Here is a 19,457-nt window from a genome sequence, read left to right on the forward strand (position 1 = left end):
CAAGTAATAAACATTAATTGGAGATTTCTGTTCTCTAATCAACCTACTATAATAATAGATTTTCCCCCCCCAGTACCTAAACCAAGAGAATGGAGTGAAATGCGATTAAATATTTTCTTCGCCTCCATTTTCCTCATGTATAAAGATTTACATAGAGTTGGCCCATGTGCTGGACTAAATAGAGATTGCTGTATTTGAAAGCACACAGCTCTCTATTTGGGAGCAATGTTCGGCCTGAAATAAAAGCTTGAGCATAACCAGTTGCTGCAATGTTCAAGTTTTTGCCTTACTTTTAATACAGCTCCATTAATAACTTTACTTGCAAAGTCCCTTGATTGTAACATATAATCCCATTGCAAATAATGGTCCCAGTCACATGACTTGCTATGTTGCAAAAATGGAGGTTTGAAGATTTGAGTTAGTAGCCTTACTGGATGAAGAATATCCTTTGATATTGTCGTTTTTGAAACAAAATATAAAAACGCTCAGCTGCATCAGGGTGTTGAATACATTTAGAATAGAATAGAATAGAATAGAATAGAATAGAATAGAATAGAATAGAATAGAATAGAATAGAATAGAATAGAATAGAATTTTATTGGCCAAGTGTGATTGGACACACAAGGAATTTGTCTTAAAAATTAAAGACCCAACTCCATTTATTTTAAACGTACTTCCTTAATAAGTTAAGAAATTCGGCTTTGTCTTAAAAGTTTCTGTTTTGCCATAAAAAACCTTGGAGGTTTACCTCCCCATTTTTATAGGAATGATTCTCCAAACATATAATAATATTGTAGTTTTCTGCAGGTGCATTCACATGCTCTGTATTAGCCATTGATCAAACTGTCCTGCTTCTGTGCAAAATATGCTGTCACCCCCAGTCCTAACAGAGACGTAAGACCACACATAGTGGCTACTGCATGTGTATGTCCTTTTGCTGGCTAACAGCCTGAAGCTGCGATGAGTAGCAAGCTGTTAGAAAGAGTCTGTGAAATCTCCCGTTGCCTGTTTGCTGTTCTGGCCATTGATCAGGTCAATGCCGCTGTAATCCAGAGAGATCTGGAAGGTCATAGTTTTTCTCCTAGAAAGTCTTAACCGAGATTGGTAGCATTTTTTGCAGGATCTCCAAAGAAAGCTCTTTTCTCCCCTGGGCCTTATAAACTGGAGATTGTGGGCATTGAACTGGCGACCTCTCTGCATATAAAATAAGTGCCCTATCTCTGACACTTTGTGTTGTTAGTTGCGTGTCCGACCCCATTGCGATCCCATGGACAACTTTCCTCCAGGCCTTCCAGTCCTCTACCATCCTCTGGAGTCCATTTAAACTCACACCGACTGCTTCATTGACTTCCTCCAGCCACCTTGTTCTCTGTCGTCCCCTTCTTCTTTTGCCCTCCATCTTTCTCATCATGAGGCTCTTCTCCAGTGAGTCCTTCCTTCTCATTAGGTGGCCAAAGTATTTGAGTTTCATCTTCAGGATCTGGCCTTCTAAAGAGCAGTCAGGGGTGATCTCCTCTAGGACTGACTTGTTTGTTTGCCTTGCAGTCCAAGGGACTTGCAGGAGTCTTCTCCAGCACCAGAGTTCAAAGGCCTCAATTCTTTGGCGCTCAGCCTTTCTTGTGATCCAACTTTCACAGCCATACATTGCAACTGGGAAAACCATAGCTTTGACTATACGCACTTTTGTTGGCAGGGTGATGTCGCTGCTTTTTAGCTGACACTTTATACTTACCCTTTATTGTAGAAGAAAGGACAATACAGAATTACAGACCTAAAAAGATCTTCTAGTCCAACCCTTTACTCAAGCAAGAGACCATTGAAGATCTTCTAGTCCAACCCTCTACTCAAGCAAGAGACCATTTGCCATTCTGAACAAATAGCTATCCAATTTCTGGTTAAAACCTCCAGTGATGGAGCACTCACAACTTCTGGAGGCAACCCATTCCATTGATTAATTCTTCTCACATCTTTTTTTGTATCTTGGTGATCAAAACTGAATGCAATATTCCAAGTGTGATCTTAACCAGTGCAATATAGAGCAGGGTTAACGCTTCACATGATCTTGAAGATGTGCACACCGAATTGGAAGGATACGTTGATAATAGCTTACTGTATGCCAGATATTGTCCCATGTTAAAATTTTTATAACCTCAGTTGGTTATAATTTGTCAAAGATGCCTGATATCAAAATAATGACCGCTAAACCAACTGTTTTAGAAAAGAATTGAATCCAGACCTTAAGTATTGTTAAAGTGAGAAACATTGATACTTAGGGTGAGTTCGAATTTCAGCACATCAGTCCAGATTATGTCTAAATTTCAATCTAAGCAGGTACTTTTAATGGCAGATAGCAGTTGTAAAATGTTTAAGGCCATTGATGATATAATAGAAGCAAAGGGAGATTATTGTGAATACTGACTAATCCATTTCCATATGTTTTGAATTCTCCCTGGAATCTATCCATTAGAAGTACTTAAACCATATGAATAGCCAGTCAGTAGTATAATATATTAAAATAACTAAAATCTAATTTAACACTGGAGAGAATTATTTTATTTTGGTTATGAGACATGCATGATTAATATACGTTCAGTTTTCATAGTGCCCAGTCCCTCTTGCTTTCTTGACACACCACAATGAAATCCACAAGTCATCATACTAATTAGTTAATTGGAGACATAATTGAAAAGAAAAGTCCTAAGAAAAGAATTCTAAGAAAAGAAGTGGGAAGGAATAGCAGAAGGTCAAGGCTGCTAAAGCAGGGGTCCTCAACCTTGGCAATTTTAAGCCCGGTGGACTTCAACTCCCAGAATTCCCCAGACAGCAAAGCAAAACTGGCTGGGGTATTCTGGGAGTTGAAATCCTCCAGACTTAAAGTTGCCAAGGTTGGAGACCCCTGTACTAAAGCACACATTTAGTTATTTTTTTTTTATTTGCATTTATATCCCGCCCTTCTCCGAAGACTCGGAGTGGCTTACACTATGTCAAGCAATAGTCTTCATCCATTTGTATATTATATACAAAGTCAACTTATTGCCCCCAACAATCTGGGTCCTCATTTTACCTACCTTATAAAGGATGGAAGGCTGAGTCAACCTTGGGCCTGGTGGGACTTGAACCTGCAGTAATTGCAAGCAGCTGTGTTTATAACAGACTGTCTTACCAGCCTGAGCCACCAGAGCTCATATCAACAATATCAATGTTGGCACTGAGTAGCTGACAAAATGGACTTTATTTAGGATGGTTCTTCCTATTAAGTATTTACTTTCTAAGCTACGTTTTCCACTATGGGAGTAGGATGCAATCCCCCTTGTTAATTTTTCCAAGAGGAGTGGACTATACATTGATATAGAAGGAAGAAAAATCCTTTTTATGCCCACCACTTGGTGTGTGACTTGAGGCAAAGAGGTCAACCTAAGTCCCAAAGGTGCTTTTTCAAGAGGCAACTGGACTTTCGTTTTTCCTTGGAAGACATGTTCGCTTCTCATCCAAGAAGCTTCCGGAAACGGAAGAAGCTTCTTGGATGAGAAATGAAACACACGTCTTCAAGGAAAAACAAAGAAAGTCCAGTTGCCTCTTGAAAAAAGCACCTTTGGGACAACCAAGACCTGAATGCCTGAGAAACTCCACACGCATATCAATCTAAGATTTGTCAGCCCTGTGAGGTAAACCCAACTAGGAAAGAAGCCACATGACTGGAACTGTTGGCTATAGTAACAGAATAACAGAGTTGGAAGGGACCTTGTAGGTCATCTAGTCCAGGGGTCTCCAACCTTGGTCCCTTTAAGACTGTGGACTTCAACTCCCAGAGTCCCTCAGCCAGCAAAGCTGGCTGAGGAACTCTGGGAGTTGAAGTCCACAAGTCTTAAAGGGACCAAGGTTGGAGACCCCTGATCTAGTCCATCACACACCCCCTGGCCCAAGCAGGAGACCATACACCATTTCTGACAGATGGCAGTCCAGTTTTCTTTGAAAGCTTCCAGTGATGAAGCTCCCACAGTTTTTGACAGGAATTGTTCCCAATTTCTTCTTATTTCTAGGTTGAATCTCTCCATGATCAGTTTTTTTTTTTAATACCTACCCCAGGGAGTCTGAGTATTTTAATAATAATTCCATGCTTCCCTAGATTCAAGACATAAAGTTTCTTTGTCTGTTCTTGTCTTAATATTTTCTGAATGGCTTCTTCTGGGTCACCTGCATGGCTCCTCACGCTCAAGATCTCTTCTATGGGGAATTTCTTTAATTTTATCTCAATAACAGCAAGCATGTGAAATCCATCGAGCTGAAGGAGTACAGCTGGGTCAAAGTCACAGAGTGAATTTCCCTGGCTAAGGGTAGACTTGAACCCTTCGTTTTCCTAGTTCTTGCCCAACACCTTAATATCCCTATGGTATAGTGCAGTGATAGCAAACCTTTTTGCCGTCGCGTGCCAAAAGCGGGGAGAGTACGGGGGGGGGGTCATGTGCATGTGTGCCCACACCCATAATTCAATGCGCCCTCCCGCTCCGCACCTCCTCTGCTTCTGGCACGCGATGGCGTGGTGGGCCTGGTAGGCCCATTTTTCGCCCTCCCCAGGCTCCAGAGGCTTTCTTGGAGCCTTGGGTGGGCGAAAACGACGTTCCCCAGTCCCCCTGGAGGCCCTCCAGAGGCTGGAAATGGCCGGTGGGACCAGAAGGCCCATTTTTCTCTCTCCCCAAGCTCCAGAGCCTTTCTAGGAGCCTGGGGAGGGCGAAAATGGCCTTCCCCACCCCCGCCGGAGGCCCTCCGACAGCTGGAATCAGCTTGTTTTCTGACTTCCGGTGGTCCTGGAAGGTCCAAAAATCAGCTGGCGCGCCAGAGCTGAACTAGGGCAACACTTGCGTGCCCACCTATATGGCTCCATGTGCCACCTGTGGCACGCGTGCCATAGGTTCGCCATCACAGGGATAGTGAGTCTCAGTTACTTAGAACAAAATTCTATTGTATTTAATGTAGTTTGTTTCCTAATTAGTAAGCATAGGGTTGTAGCCCAAATGGGGAGGCAGACAGCAAAACATACCGTATTTGGATTCTAATATGATTAGTAGATGGATTAATTTTTCATTATTTTCATACCCTCCAATTATAGAACTTCTCACCTTGCTAATTTGGGCAATGATCTATGTTTAAAACTGATTGAAGTGACAATCTGGCATAGTTATTAAACTTTCAGGTATGGTTCAGCTTGGCTTAAAGCCAAGTAATTTGGGAATGTAAGCTCAATAAATACTTGATTTTTTCATGTAATAAATATGTACTTCTCTACCTTGGGAGGCCTATGTTTTTGTAAACCCATGAACTAATCCCCTGAAAGACCTCCTAGATTAATTTGCAGTACAAAAAAATAAGAGTTTTATGCACATTTGTTCAGTGCTGTAGCTTCCTTGAAGAAGGCTCGTTTTGTATAAAGTGTAATCCAAAAATTTCAGATCAGATTAGAATATCATCCTTAGCTATTGTTTGCTTGTGGGTAATTTATAAAATAAAGCTCAGGTGGTTGGATTCATATTTAATGCTGACTCAGGAATCATAGCTGCAGTGACTTCTTTCATAGTAAGAAACCAAATTATGTTGTAGCTTAGCCCAGTGGGTGCGCCCAGCCCTAATAACGATGATGTGCTATTCTGGAATCAGTTACAGATAGTCCTTGATTTATGACAACAATTGAGCCCCAAATTTATCTCGCTAAGTGAAACATTGGTAAGTGAGTTTGCCTCGTTTTACAGCCTTTCTTGCCACAGTTGTAGAGTGAATCATTGTAGTTGTTAAATTAGTCAAACTATTTGTCATGTCCCACTCCTCCGCTGACGGCCGGGTCAGGGAAATCCGAATCAGGCGTGCCTCTGCAGCTCTGCCAAAGTCCTAGCAAAGTTCTCAAGGCAGGCAGGAGACCAGAAAGTGACTTCAGCAAGATATGTTAAGACTTTGCCTGACTCAGAGAATGCCAAAAAGCAGATCCTTTATATAGGCCATGGGGTGTGGCTCCATGACTCGGCACTTATCCAGGCCTGCCCCTCCCTTCCTTCTGTCGCCGCCACCTATCAATTCTTCTGAAGCGAGGGTCACTCCAGTCTGCAGCTGTTGGTAATTGACCTTCCTCAGGCTCACCTGCTGTGGGGGAGGGGGAGGGGTCTAGTTGCTCCGTTTGCCTGGGCATGGAGCCAGAGCTGGGGGCTGGAGGTACTTCTTCCTCCTCAGCCTGTCTGGGCATGGAGCCAGGGCTGGGGCCGGGAGGCATAGTAGGACATTCCTCAGCGTTCGGAAGCAGATAAGAAGGCCCCGGCTGCGGTGAAAGCAGACGAGACACAACACTGTTGTTGTACATTCAATTTCATCGTAAACATGCTGTGCGTTGTCAATAAAGGTTTGATTCGATTTGATTAAGTGAATCCGGCTTCCCCATCAACATAGCTTGTCAGAAAATCACAAAAGGGCCCCGGGACAGTGTAACTGTCATAAATATGAGTCAGTTGCCCAGTGTTTGAATTTTGATCACATGACCATGGGGTTGCTACAACGGTTGTGTGAAAAGTGGTTATGAATCCCTTTTTTCAGTGCTGCGGTTACTTTGAATGGTCACTCAGTGAGCTACCGGTAGCGGGGGACTACCTGTATTTCATTTCTGCCTTGCAATCTGTTGTCCCTGTAACTGACAGTCTTCCTTTTTTTCCTTCTAGCCAGGAGGAGTTACCAATTCACGATGCAGCATCTGAGAAGGTAAGCAGCCCCTCTCTGATGTAGATAGCAATGCTTGATTTAGAAGCCATCTAGAACAAGTTCTGCATGTGATCGGTATAAATTTACTCAGTATCCTTGTGGCTAAGAATTGAACAACAACAACAACAAAAACTAACTTGCTAATGGAAAACCTGCCTAGCCCAGTCCTGTTCTTTTATCCAAATTTTGGAGACATTTGACACTGAAACTGGATTCTAATTGATGCCACTGAGTTCATTGCTACCTGCCTTCTTCACACTTCACACTTTGAAAATTTATTGAGCCATTGCTTTCAAAATTATGACCTAGCGTGTCTGAGATATAAAGAAGGTAATAATTTGAGCAGTCAGCCAAAATGGAGAAATGCTGGGTGCTGAAATGGCTTTTTTTTTTTAATTTGCATTTATATCCCGCCCTTCTCCGAAGACTCAGGGCGGCTTACACTGTGTTAAGCAACAGTCTTCATCCATTTGTATATTATATACAAAGTCAACTTTATTGCCCCCAACAATCTGGGTCCTCATTTTACCTACCTTATAAAGGATGGAAGGCTGAGTCAACCTTGGGCCTGGTGGGACTTGAACTTGCAGTAATTGCAAGCAGCTGTGTTAATAACAGACAGACTTAGTCTGCTGAGCCACCAGAGGCCCCTAGAGCCCCCAGAGGCTTGGCTGAATCTGCCTGTAAAAAACATGGGATGGGTAAGATCATTTTTGAAAATATTCCGGCGTTTTGGGGAGAAACTGAAGCTGGTGTGGCCCTGTGGCAAGAGTTGGTACATTCCAATGACTCTCTGACTGACTTAATTTGGCTCTGATTGATAAAGTTGCTTGGATGAACCATGAACTGTCTCACATTAACAAAATTTGGTCCAGTTGCCATGATTCAACTTTAGACACCTTTGGCCTGGATGATTGGCATATTCGAGAATTCCGTTCGGTTCTAACTGTTCAGCGTGAGTTTGTCTGGGAAATTAATGGAAAATATAATCCAGCACTTTAGAGCAGGGGTCTCCAACCTTGGCAACTTTAAGGCTTGTGGACTTCAACTCCCAGAATTCCTCAGCCAGCTTTGCTTTTCTGGGAGTTGAACTCCGCAAGCCTTAAAGTTGCCAAGGTTGGAGACCTCTGCTTTAGAGCACCATGTAGGACAGGGGTGTCAAACTGCGGCCCGCGGGCCGGATGCGCCACGTGAAGGCCACACCCACCCCAATTCCGCGAAGGGAAAAAAATGTTGCAATGCATCATGTGACTTCAGTGTGATGCCACGAGTTTGACACCCTGATGTAGAAGAAGACAGAGCCGTAGGAAGTAAGTTTTGGCCAGTTGCAACCACACGGATGGTTGCTGTTTCTTACATGTAAGAATGGTCCTACTGAAATTGTTTATAAGTAGCAGCCCTATGAACGACCAATTTTGATTGCCCTGCACCATTTTAAAATCATCTGTGCTTCTATATAGCGCTGTGTGTTGGGGATATTAGTATTTCTGAATTAGTTCTCAGACAGGGGTGTCAAACTCAAGGCCGGGGGGGGTCAGATCTGGCCCACGGGGCCACTCTGGAAACAGCAAAGGACCGGCCAGAGAAAACGGAGCTCGGAAGAGCCATGCGCATCCCTCCCAGACTCCGTTTTTGGCAGCGATGGCCTCCTCCTGCAGCCCTCCGTAGCGAAAACAACTTGGGGGAGCTGTGTGTGCCTCGCTGAGCTCTGTTTTTTCTGCCAGAGGACTGCAGGAGGCCATCACGGCCAAAAACGGAGCTCAGGAGCCCGGTTTCGCTGGCAGAGCGCTCAGGCCACCACAGACGCCCCCCAACATGAGTGACGTCGATCTGGCCACGCCCACCCTGGCCCCCCTGAAGTCAAACACAACCCTGATGTGGCCCTCAATGAAGTTGAGTTTGACATCCCTGTTCTAAGAGGACTTCTGTCTAGTGATTGCCTTTGCAGTAACTCCTTTAATGGAAATTTCCCATTCATAATGCTGGTTAACCTCAGTCCCAGTTCCAGTTGGTTCTATATTGAACAAGGTTAATCTAGATGTAGGCCAGTGTTTTTCAAACTTGGCAAGTTTAAGATTGTGTGTGTGTGTGTGTGTGTGTGTACTTCAACTCCCAGAATTCCCCAGCTAGCTTGGCGGAGTGAGGAATTCTGGGAGCTGAAGTCCACACATCTTAAGCTTGAGAAACACAGAACTAGCCAGATAGCCGCCCAGCCAAGCTTTCCTTCTTCGTTAAATACAATGATAAATATTGATCCCTGCAAAGGAAACTACTCTTTATTATTGCCCTCCTTAATTTTGTCCATTTTTTCCTGCCATTTTATAGTCTTCCTTGCTGGAATAAACATTGGTGTTTTTTTTCCCGACCAGTAGTTAATATTTGAGAAAGGAGGTAATTGAGAGGGGATGGATGTCATTTGAAATGCTGTCTCTGTTTTAAAACGTTGAAATGCCAGATGTTATTTGTGCTCAATTACCGTCTAATATGCTGTGACTGTAATTATGCAGTGGAGTGTTGCCAAGTTAGAGTCAGAGGGATGAATGAGATTGTCAGCAAGTGGTATTTGCAAAATAATTCAGCAACCGGAACAATCAGAGCATCTCTTGTATTTTTATTTATTTATTTAATTTATTTTTATTTATTTATTTAATTAGATTTTTATACCGCCCTTCTCCCAAGGGACTCAGGGCGGTTTACAGCCAGATAAAAACAAGCAACAATATAAATACAAGATTAAAATACTATTTAAAAAACTTATTCAATTTGGCTCTAATTAAGATAACTTTAAAACAATAAAACCCATTAAAATTAAAACTATAACATCTAAAATCCTATGCCAGTCCTGCACGAATGAACAAATATGTTTTCAGCTCGCGGCGAAAGGTTCGAAGGTCAGGAAGTTGGCGAAGTCCTGTGGGAAGTTGTATAGTCTTGAGGCTATATAATCCAAGGAAAAGTCAGAGGCTATATAATCCAAGCTCCGTAGTCAAGATTGAGTTCTGTCTAATTCTAATTCATTGAAGCTTTCGCTCAGAGAGGGAAAAAAAAGTTTGCTTACTATTTGGCAAAAATTATCTATAGAAACAGACTATTCCATATTCAGTTGCCTAATGAATGATTACAGAAGCCAGAACCAATTTGGTCTAGTGCCGTGATAGTGAACCCATGGCACGTGTGCCAGAGGTGAGCAGGCCGAGCCCTCTCTGTGGGCACGCACACTGTCACCTCAGCTGGTTGTCGGGTTTCGTGTGCCAGCCAGCTGGTCGTCGGGTTTCTGAGACGCGCATGCACTCCAGCCAGCTGGTCGTCGGGTTTCTGAGGCACGCATGCGCGTCGGCCAGCTGGTTGTCGGGTTTCTGAGGCACGCATGCGTGTCGGCCAGCTGGTCGTCGGGTTTCTGAGGCGCGCATGCGCTCCAGCCAGCTGGTCGTCGGGTTTCTGAGGCACGCATGCGCGTCGGCCAGCTGGTCATTGGGTTTGAAAGCCTGCTGGGTATCTTTGGGCCAGTCATCAGAAGATAATGAGTTATAGTCCCACCTTAGGTATGAAAGCCTATTGGATGATTTGGGGCCAATCACCAGAAAGTGGTGAGTTCTAATCCTGCCGTGGGCAATGAAAGCTAGCTGGGTATCTTTGGGCTAACCACTCTCTCTCAGCCCAACTCACCTCACAAGGTGGTTGTTGTGGGGAAAATAGGAGGAGGAAGGATTATTCCGTATGTTTGCCACCTTGAGTTATTTTAAAAAAAAAATAAAGGTGGAAAATAAATAAGTAAAGTAAAATACAGAATCATTTTGCAATTGTACAGTATTTTTTTACATGAATAATTACTGTTAAAAAGTATGAGTCTTTTCCTAGAAGGATGCAATGACACATGCATTGCTTAAGACTTTTTGGGAGGTTATTTTTGTAACTCCTTTAGTAAATTACAGGTTCTTCTCAAAAACGTTGCCACATTCTAGTTTATGAAGAGATCTGTAACTCCTGCTTATTACTTACAGTTTGGCTAGGAACCCATTGTAGTTTAAGCACCTGCCTAACAAGTATCTACTCTTTTCCAGCTTATTTTATTTTTATCCATCATGTGTTGTGGGAGCTTCATCCCTGGAAGCTTTCAAGGAGAGACTTGACTGCCATCTGTCAGAAATGGTGTAGGGTGTCCTGCTTAGGTGGGGGGTTGGACTAGATGACCAACAAGGTCCCTTCCAACTCTGTTATTCTGTTATCTGGGCCATTATGCAAAGTGCAGAAAAGATGTAAGAATGAATAAGCCACAGAAGTTAGGATATATGATGAGAGAAAAAAATACAGCAAAACTTAGTTTGGCCAATCTCAGCCATCCCTTCTGGCTTTGGTCAGGTGAGTCTTTCTTTTTTAGGAAGATGTAGTAGCGGTTGGGTGGGTGGCTGTCTTAACCATTTCCATGCAAACACATTCCCTGATAATGGCTGCGTGGCAACTGATTAGTTTTGTATATTCTGACCAGTATGGCCAACACAACCCACAAACACTACCCGAATCCAATTGTACCTCAAGGACCACTTCCTTACAACGAACGGGTTCAAATTCTTCTTATGATAGTCTGCCACATTGTACCGACTGATCAAGAGGATTATTGTGGCCCGTCAGACTCAGACGATGAGGAGGTTGGGGAGAAACTTGGGCTAGTCCCGGAGTCTGGGGAAGGCTCTGATGGATGCTTTGCTTCAGAAGCAGAGATACAGCCAGGGCCATTGGCATTTCACAACTGCCTTCGGAGTTGGAGATAAGTGGGGAAGAAGAACAGCTGGGGCCTGTTCCAGATGCGCACATGCGCAGAGCTTTTCAGGAGGGGAGAACAACTGAGGAGAACAACAGGGGCCGACTCGGGAAGAAAGACACACGTGGATGCTGAATGGCCCCTCTCTGGCTGGGGAATAAATAGAAGCAAAAGGGGAATTTCTTTCGGAAGATTTGCTTATCATGGTTGTCTCAGAGACTTCTTGCCAGGCAACTGGAAGCTCTCGCCCTGGCAATCCTTATCCAAGGATTGATAAGGTCTGTTATTGCAATTAACCCTTGGAAGGATTATTGCCTGGACTTTCCTGTGTGCAATTGCCATGAATTCACAGTAGCTAAATAAAGAGGGTTTTTTTTCGGGACAAGGAGTCTGTTTCTTGGTTCTGCTAAGGTTGGGTCAGAACGAGGATATGTAAATAGTGGGTTCTTCTTAACAGAATAGAACGTTGCTAGAAAACTATAGAGTTTCTAGGAAGCCTTCTACAACTTTGCAAATGATTGGGTTGCGTAGACCTTGTTATTACCAACCTGGATGAGCTAACGCAGGCTTTCCACAGTCATTTCTCAACGGGAGGATAGATCATCGGGGCACTGTACTTGAAGTTTATTGAAGTGTTGTGAAGTGCTCTAAAATTACGATAATGATGTCTTTCTTGACACAGTCATTACTCAGTATATCTTAACCGACATGCCTAGCTATACCGAAGTATTTAAACTAAATTACACATCTCGAAGGGGTGCGGCCGAAGAGCTGCATAATTTTCATTTTTTGCTTTTTATTGGCACGGCTAGAATCTAGAAATTATTGCAGGCGCGTTTGTGCACAAAGCCTTAAATTATCGAACTGTTTTACTTGAAAGGATATTTTTTGAAATTGGCAGGCTTCAAGGGAGAAGTGTCTTCAAACACTATCATATTCGGTTGCATGGTTAGGTCCTAGCGCATAAAATGACGCTCATTGAGAGCTGCGTGTAGCGGAGCCACTTCTCCAAAAGATAAAATGCAGGAATCTTAGGTTTTTGGCTGTCTTACATGAGGTGTCGAGAAAGAGCCCATCTGGTTGGACTCCACCGCTTAAAACAGTGTTTTTCAACCTTGGCAACTTTCAGATGTGTAGACTGGTTGGGGAATTCTGGGAATTTTTTTTTTATTTGCATTTATATCCCGCCCTTCTCCGAAGACTCAGGGCGGCTTACATTATGTTAAGCAATAGTCTTCATTCTATTTGTATATTTATATACAAAGTCAACTTATTGCCCCCAACAATCTGGGTCCTCATTTTACCTACCTTATAAAGGATGGAAGGCTGAGTCAACCTTGGGCCTGGTGGGACTTGAACCTGCAGTAATTGCAAGCAGCTGTGTTAATAACAGACTGTCTTACCAGTCTGAGCCACAGAGGCCCTTATTGAATTGAAGTCCATCCACCTTAAAGTTGCCAAAGTTGTAAAACGGTGGCTTAAATGTTAAGAATCCCTTACCTGGGCTGCAAGAATCCAGATACAGGTACGGTAGTCCTCAACTTACAACCACAACTGAGTCCAACATTTCTGTTGGTAAGCGAGGCAGTTGTTAAACGAGTTTTGCCCCATTTTATAACCTTTCTTTCCACAGCTCTTAAGTGAGTCACTGCATTTGATCTGGTGGCACAGTGGTTAGAATGCAGTACTGCAGGCAAACTTCTACCCGCTTTCTGGAGTTCGATTCTGACAGGGCTCAAGGTTGACTCAGCCTTCCATCCTTCCGAGGTCGGTAAAATGAGGACCCAGATTGTTGGGGGCAAGAGGCTGAGATTGTAAACCGCCCAGAGAGTGCTGCAGAGCCCTGTGGAGCGGTATATAAGTCTTCAGAAGCTATTGTTATTGCTACTTCTTAAATTAATAGCACAGTTGTTAAGTGAATCTGGTTCCCCCATCGATTTGTTTTTGGTCAGAAGGTTACAAAAGGTGGTCACATGACCCTGGGACCCGGCAACCATCCTAAATACGTGCCAGTTGCCAGGCGGCTGAATTTTGATCACGTGACCATGGCGATGCTGCAACGGTCATAAGTGTGAAAAGTGGTCGTAAATCACTTCCCCCCATCCCCCGTGCTATTGTAACTTTGAACAGTCATTAAACAAACGGTTGTAAAAATGGAGGGTTCCCTGTATTTAATAGATGGCAGCCCAAAGAGTTTTCAATAGCTCTTTCGTGGTCCATCAAACCTCCTTGAGTTTACTGCCAGTCCCTTCTGAAAACCAGTGGCTGAATGCCAGTGTTGTGACCCAGGTTCCTGGACTCGGACTCCTGGACTCGGATGATTCAGAAAGTGAGGAAGAGGAACTGGCAAGGCCTGCTTCTCCTGGGCCCTCTCCCTCCCTGGCACCCACCCCAGAGGAGGAGGAGGGGCCGGCAAGGCCTGATTCCCCCAAGCCTTCTTCTGATTTGGCAACGCCCCAAGAACAATCTTGGCTTGATGCAAGACTGCGCAGACGTGACCGGCGCGCGCAGCAGAGGAGGCGTTGGGACAAAGTCAAAGAATGATGAGTCACGGAGTGACACCCACAGGGGCTATAAAAGCAGGAGGCGGAACTTCCTGACAAAGCAGTGAATTTGTGCGGGCAAACTGTTTCAATGGAGGGAAGAATATATTCGTAAGTAACTCTGGCCCTATCTATAATTTCCTAGTTATCTCCAGAGACTTGGCAGGCACGTGGGTAGACATGGCCAGAACAGTTATCTATGTAAATAAACTAGAAAAGAAGGCCTTTGACTGACTCTTTGTTGGGAGTATTGGGGGAGGGAAACAGAACAGCCAGCTCCTAGAAGCATGCAAGTGATAATGCAGGTAGCAGTTGAATGAAGTACTATCATTAGAAAAGCAACACTGAAAAGTTCTTGCTGTGCGAAGTGGAGCCTTTATCTCTCACAAGCAGTCTCAAAAAAAAGGTGATGATGATGATGGTCTAAAAATAGAGCTTGGTCAGGCTGAAGAGCCACTTGCACCTATCCCATAATATCCAGAGACTTCTGTTGGGGAAACCCAGATTTCTTGGAATTGTAAGTATTATTGCCCAGGGTACAGAAAATAATCCGTTAAAAATATATTTAATTTTAGTTAAACGCCTTTGCACAAAATTGGGTATAAAAATGCCCTTCATATGGAGCGGATGGTTATAAACACACATAAATTCAGCTATAACTATTTCCTCATTTGCTGAAAATCGTGAACTCCCATGCTGTTTAAGACAAAACCCCAGGAGAGGGGTTTGTTCAGTGGAGCGGGCCTTCCATTTGATTTAAAATATTTGCTGGCGATTTAAGGCTGTTAAAAACTTCACAATGTCTGTTCCTAGATGCTAATAAACGTTGGAAAAAAAGAATCCTTGAGAGTATCTGAAGTGGAGAGAATAATTTGCCTCTGATTTTATTTCAGCAAAAGCAGCTTGAGATCGAAAGGACTACAAAATGGTTGAAGATGTTAAAAAGCTGGGAGAAATACAAGAACACAGATAAGGTGAGGCTGAGCTTCTCCTTCAGCAATTGTACTATATTTATTGAATGCGAAAGTACAAATCGGGTGCTGTAGCCTTGGACCTTTTACCCACCCACCGTGATATTTGCTAAAAGAACAAAGTACAAAGAAGCTGGATTTCGGAATTTCTGAAGTGTAACTATTTCAGAAATGCTGGCTTATAGGAGTAGGAAAAATCAACGTCCTCTTGACCTCTCTGCGGTCTCCTCTATATGGGGCTGCCCTTGAAGAGCATTCGGAAGCTTCGACTACAGGTAGTCCTTGAATTAGGACCACAGTTGAGCCCAGAATTTCTGTTTCTAAGCAAGACAGTTGTTAAAGTGAATTTTGCTCCATTTTACGACCTTTCTTGCCACAGTTGTTAAGTGAATCACCGCAGTTGTTAAGTTTGGTTAACTCTTAACTTAGTGAATCTGGCTTCCCCATTGATGTGGCTTGTCAGAAGGCTGCAAAAGGTGATCACATGACCCCCGAACATTGCAACCGTCATAAATATGAGTCAGTGGCCAAGCGCTTGAATTTTGATCCTGTAACTATGGGGATTCTGCAATGGGTCATAAGTGTGAAAAACAGTCGTAAGTCACTTTTTCCAGTGTTTTTGTAACTTTGACCAGTCACTAAACAGACAGTTGTAAATCGAGAACTACCTGTAGAACAGAATGCGGCTGCATGGGTAAGTAAATGCACATATAACATCACTGGTGTGTGAACTGCATTGGTTGCCAGATTTTTCCGGATGCAATTCAAGGTGCTGGTTGTCACCTTTGAAGCCCTTCATGGCTTGGGACTGGGTTACCTGAGGGACCATCTCCTCCCAGTTGTCCCCATCCATCTAATTTGGTCTGGCAGGTTGGAGATGCTACAAGTCCTGTCACCCAAGAGCTGTCAGCTGGTGGGGAATAGATGGTGTGCCTTCTCAGCTGTAGCACCTATCCTCCAGAACGGGGGTCTCCAACCTTGGCAACTTTAAGACTTGTGGACTACAACTCCCAGAATTCCTCAGCTAGCTGTTCTGTCTCCGTCCTCACTTTGGAGTAACGAGCTGGCCTACAGCTAGTGGGTTCACGACTCCTATCAGTCCTGGCCGAGAAAACGCAGCTGTCTGCCAAAAAGTTCAAACAGATTAAGACTTCAGCTCACTTCGACACGGTTCAGCTAATTTGCTTCCCGTGGAACTGAGACCAGTCCCAAAGCTCCTTATATATCCTGTGGGGTGGGGCTCCTGCCCCACCATTCCCTTTGATAACGCCGCCTCTCTAATCTTCTGAAGTGCGGGTCGATCCAGGCTTGATTAGTATGATTTGCGCCTGAAGGCGTAGCCTGAGGAAGGGAGGAATCAGGGGATGTCAGCCTCATTACATCCTCCGACTGGCCTGGTTCTGGCTCCTGGAGCCGGGCCAAAGGAATCGGTGTTTCTGAGGTAAATCTTACCGGCCCTTCCCCCTCACTCTCGGAGTCACTTTCGGGCATGGAGCCAGGTTCGGGGGCTGGAGCCACAACACCAGCAAAGCTGGCTGAGGAATTCTGGGAGTTGCAGTCCACGAGTCTTAAAATTGACAAGGTTGGAGACCCCTGCTCCAGAAGATTCTCCCTTCAGAGATTGCAATGACTGACCCTCTTGGTCTTTTACAAGGTGGTGAAGACCTGGTTACGTGCCCAAGTTTGGAGCCCTAAGTGCGTTACTTGGTTATAATTTTCTTGGTATATATCCATGATGGCGAACCTATGGCAAGCGTGCCAGAGGTGGCATGCAGAGCCCCTCTCTGTGGGCACGTGTGCCGTCACCAGCTGCTCTTCTGGGTTCCGTTGCACGCATGCGCACTGGCCAGCTGCTGTCTTTCGGGTTCTGGCACTAGCACGCACACAGGTTCCAGTTTCGGCACTCGATGCTAAAAAGCTTAACCATCACTGGTATATGTTATTTTGGTTTCTTGGTTATCCTCTCCTCTGTCCCCCCTCCCCTCCCCCTCCTTCCCTTCTCCTCCCCCTTCTTCCCTTCTCTTCCCCTCCTCCCCTTCCCGTCTCCTCTGTTGTCTCCCCCCTCCCTTCTCTCCCCTTTCCTCTCCCCCTCCCTCCTTCCACCCCCCTCCCCCCTCTCCTCCATCCTGAGTCATTTGAGATGGGTGGCTATGGGAACTTGAATAAACAAATAAAGACTTTTTTTTTTTTAAAAAAGCGATCTTACAAAATCCATCTGCTTCCTTTCTTTCATGTAGAAACTACCCATCCCTGACCCTCATATACAGGCTCAGGTGCTTCTTTGAAAAATGCCATCATTTGGCCAATATTTAATGGGAGAGGCCTCCAATCTCTCTCTCTCTCACACACACACACACCCTTGGCAGTTTATTTTGTGGGGAAGGAGGGTGGGGTGTTTCGAGTTAGCATCCTGCTACCCATCAGTGCTGTTATTGGTGACATTGTTTTACTCCAAGCCTGCTTTAAACTTCTTTCCTTTATAGGAATCTTTCCATTTTATGACCTATAAAAAAACATACTCCTGAATATTATAAAATGCAATGTTTGGTGTGGTGGAAGCTCTTATAAAATTACCAAGGTACAGAGAAGTTGCTTTTTTATCCCCCTGAAGCAATTCCTGACAAAATTTCGGTATAGTTCAATATTACTTTAAGGGGGGAAAAATGTGCTAACTTGATTCTGTGCTGTTCAATGCAATTTTCAGCTAGCCACAGGGAGCATTAAGACTGGTGCTCATCATTGCTTCCAAAAAAGAAGAACATAATCTGTACACAGGAGAGATGGAGCACACAATTCTTTTCATGCGTTTACTGCAACTAAACAAATCACCGTATTGAAGGGAACATATATACTGAAATACTAGAATTAGGAATGTAAGGGAAGAGATATACCTGCATGATGTAAATATATGTTTTCCTGTGGCACTGACATAGGACAAACATGCCACACTGATATATGTATTGTGCCTTTGAAGCTGTAAGACAGACATGCTGGCGTCCTGGAGTGTTGAGGTCACATTGAGTAAATTCCTGAATTGTTATTGGGACCTCATCCCGAAAGTGTCTGGCAATTGTCAGGATATATCCCATCATTTGATCAGAGCCCATCATTTGATCTCTCCCCACCCCACTCTGGCTGAGAACGTGTATGTCATCCTCCAGGGGACCAAGTGGCTAATTTAGAAGACAAAGGAGGAAAAGATAAACAATGCAGAGGGATGTAAATCTGGAGTTAGATTACATTCACTGACTTTTACTATGGAGATACACAAACCAGATTCCAGAATATGCAGATGCCAGAGTTGAGGATTTATGACCTTTTGGGTATAAGAGGACATTGCTTTCTCTCATGAGTTTGTAGCTTCCTTCCTTGCATGTATGTACCATCTATGTGTTTGGAACGACTATCCATTTGAACCTGATCAGGATTAAATGCTATTTTACTCAAGCCTCTGTTTAAGTCTCTTGATTGGCAGTTATGAGCTTAGACATATTAATAAGTGAACCTTTCAGTATCTTCCCTAGGACTTAAGTGCAGGCAAAGACAGTAAACTGGCTTCCTGTCTTGGTTCAGAAGTGGTCTCTCTTTACGGAAAGCCACTGGGCCTCTTCACATGACCGTGGAGGTTGATGTGTGCGTCTGATCCTAGAATTAGATTAGGAACGCTCCAGAATGAAAATCCAATTCTGGCTTGTTTCCATGGTACCAGTCTGTGGTTTGATGTATGCTGAATCATGGCTTAGTGGTAGATAAACAAGTACAAATTCCTTCTTCTCAAGGATTGCTACCGTAGTAGCTTTTTTCTCTTTTGAACTATCAGAGTTTGACACAGAAAGGAAAGATGAAAGTGAATATTTTAAATGATGGCTTCTTTAGCAAGACAGGTTCTCTGTTCTTTTTGATAGCAGAATCTCAGGCTCTTGAAGGACTGTTAAAATGAGACTTTCTGTGAATTATGGATTGTCCATTCTCACATACCTCCTGAAAAGTACTTTAAAAAAAATATCCTTTGTTCACCTAAAGCTGACAGAGAATGTTAAATCGGAGAAATTTAAGAAGGGATTTAACTGATCTCCTTGAGATTATCTTTATTAACGCTGGTAAATGTTATTTTTACTTCTTTCTTTGTTTTTTGTTTTTTTGTTTACATTTATACCCCGCCCTTCTCCGAAGACTCAGGGCGGCTTACAATGTATAAGGCAATAGTCTCATTCTATTTGTATATTTTTTACAAAGTCAACTTATTGCCCCCCCAACAATCTGGGTCCTCATTTTACCTACCTTATAAAGGGTAGAAGGCTGAGTCAACCTTGGGCCGGGCTCGAACCTGCAGTAATTGCAGGCTCTGTGTTCTAATAACAGGCTTCTCTATTGCCTGAGCTATCCCGGCCCCGGTTTTAATTTTGTGGGCTTTTCTTTTTAATTTGGTGTTTCCATCAATGGATGCCA

The 19,457-nt window shown here is 43.7% G+C and overlaps 1 protein-coding gene across 7 annotated transcripts in view; it reads left to right on the forward strand.

Annotated features, from left to right (window-relative positions):
* The window catches only part of USP6NL (USP6 N-terminal like), a 178,986-nt gene that overhangs the window by 109,759 nt on the left and 49,770 nt on the right, over positions 1-19,457 (forward strand). For all 7 annotated transcript variants that reach the window (XM_058191099.1, XM_058191097.1, XM_058191098.1 and 4 more), the window contains 2 exons: positions 6,696-6,735; positions 14,931-15,011. In XM_058191099.1, coding sequence (XP_058047082.1) covers positions 6,696-6,735; positions 14,931-15,011 — 121 coding nt within the window. The remainder of the gene's footprint in view (positions 1-6,695; positions 6,736-14,930; positions 15,012-19,457) is intronic.

Source organism: Ahaetulla prasina, chromosome 7 (genome assembly GCF_028640845.1).
Source record: "Ahaetulla prasina isolate Xishuangbanna chromosome 7, ASM2864084v1, whole genome shotgun sequence".
Taxonomy (NCBI): Eukaryota; Metazoa; Chordata; class Lepidosauria; order Squamata; family Colubridae; genus Ahaetulla; species Ahaetulla prasina.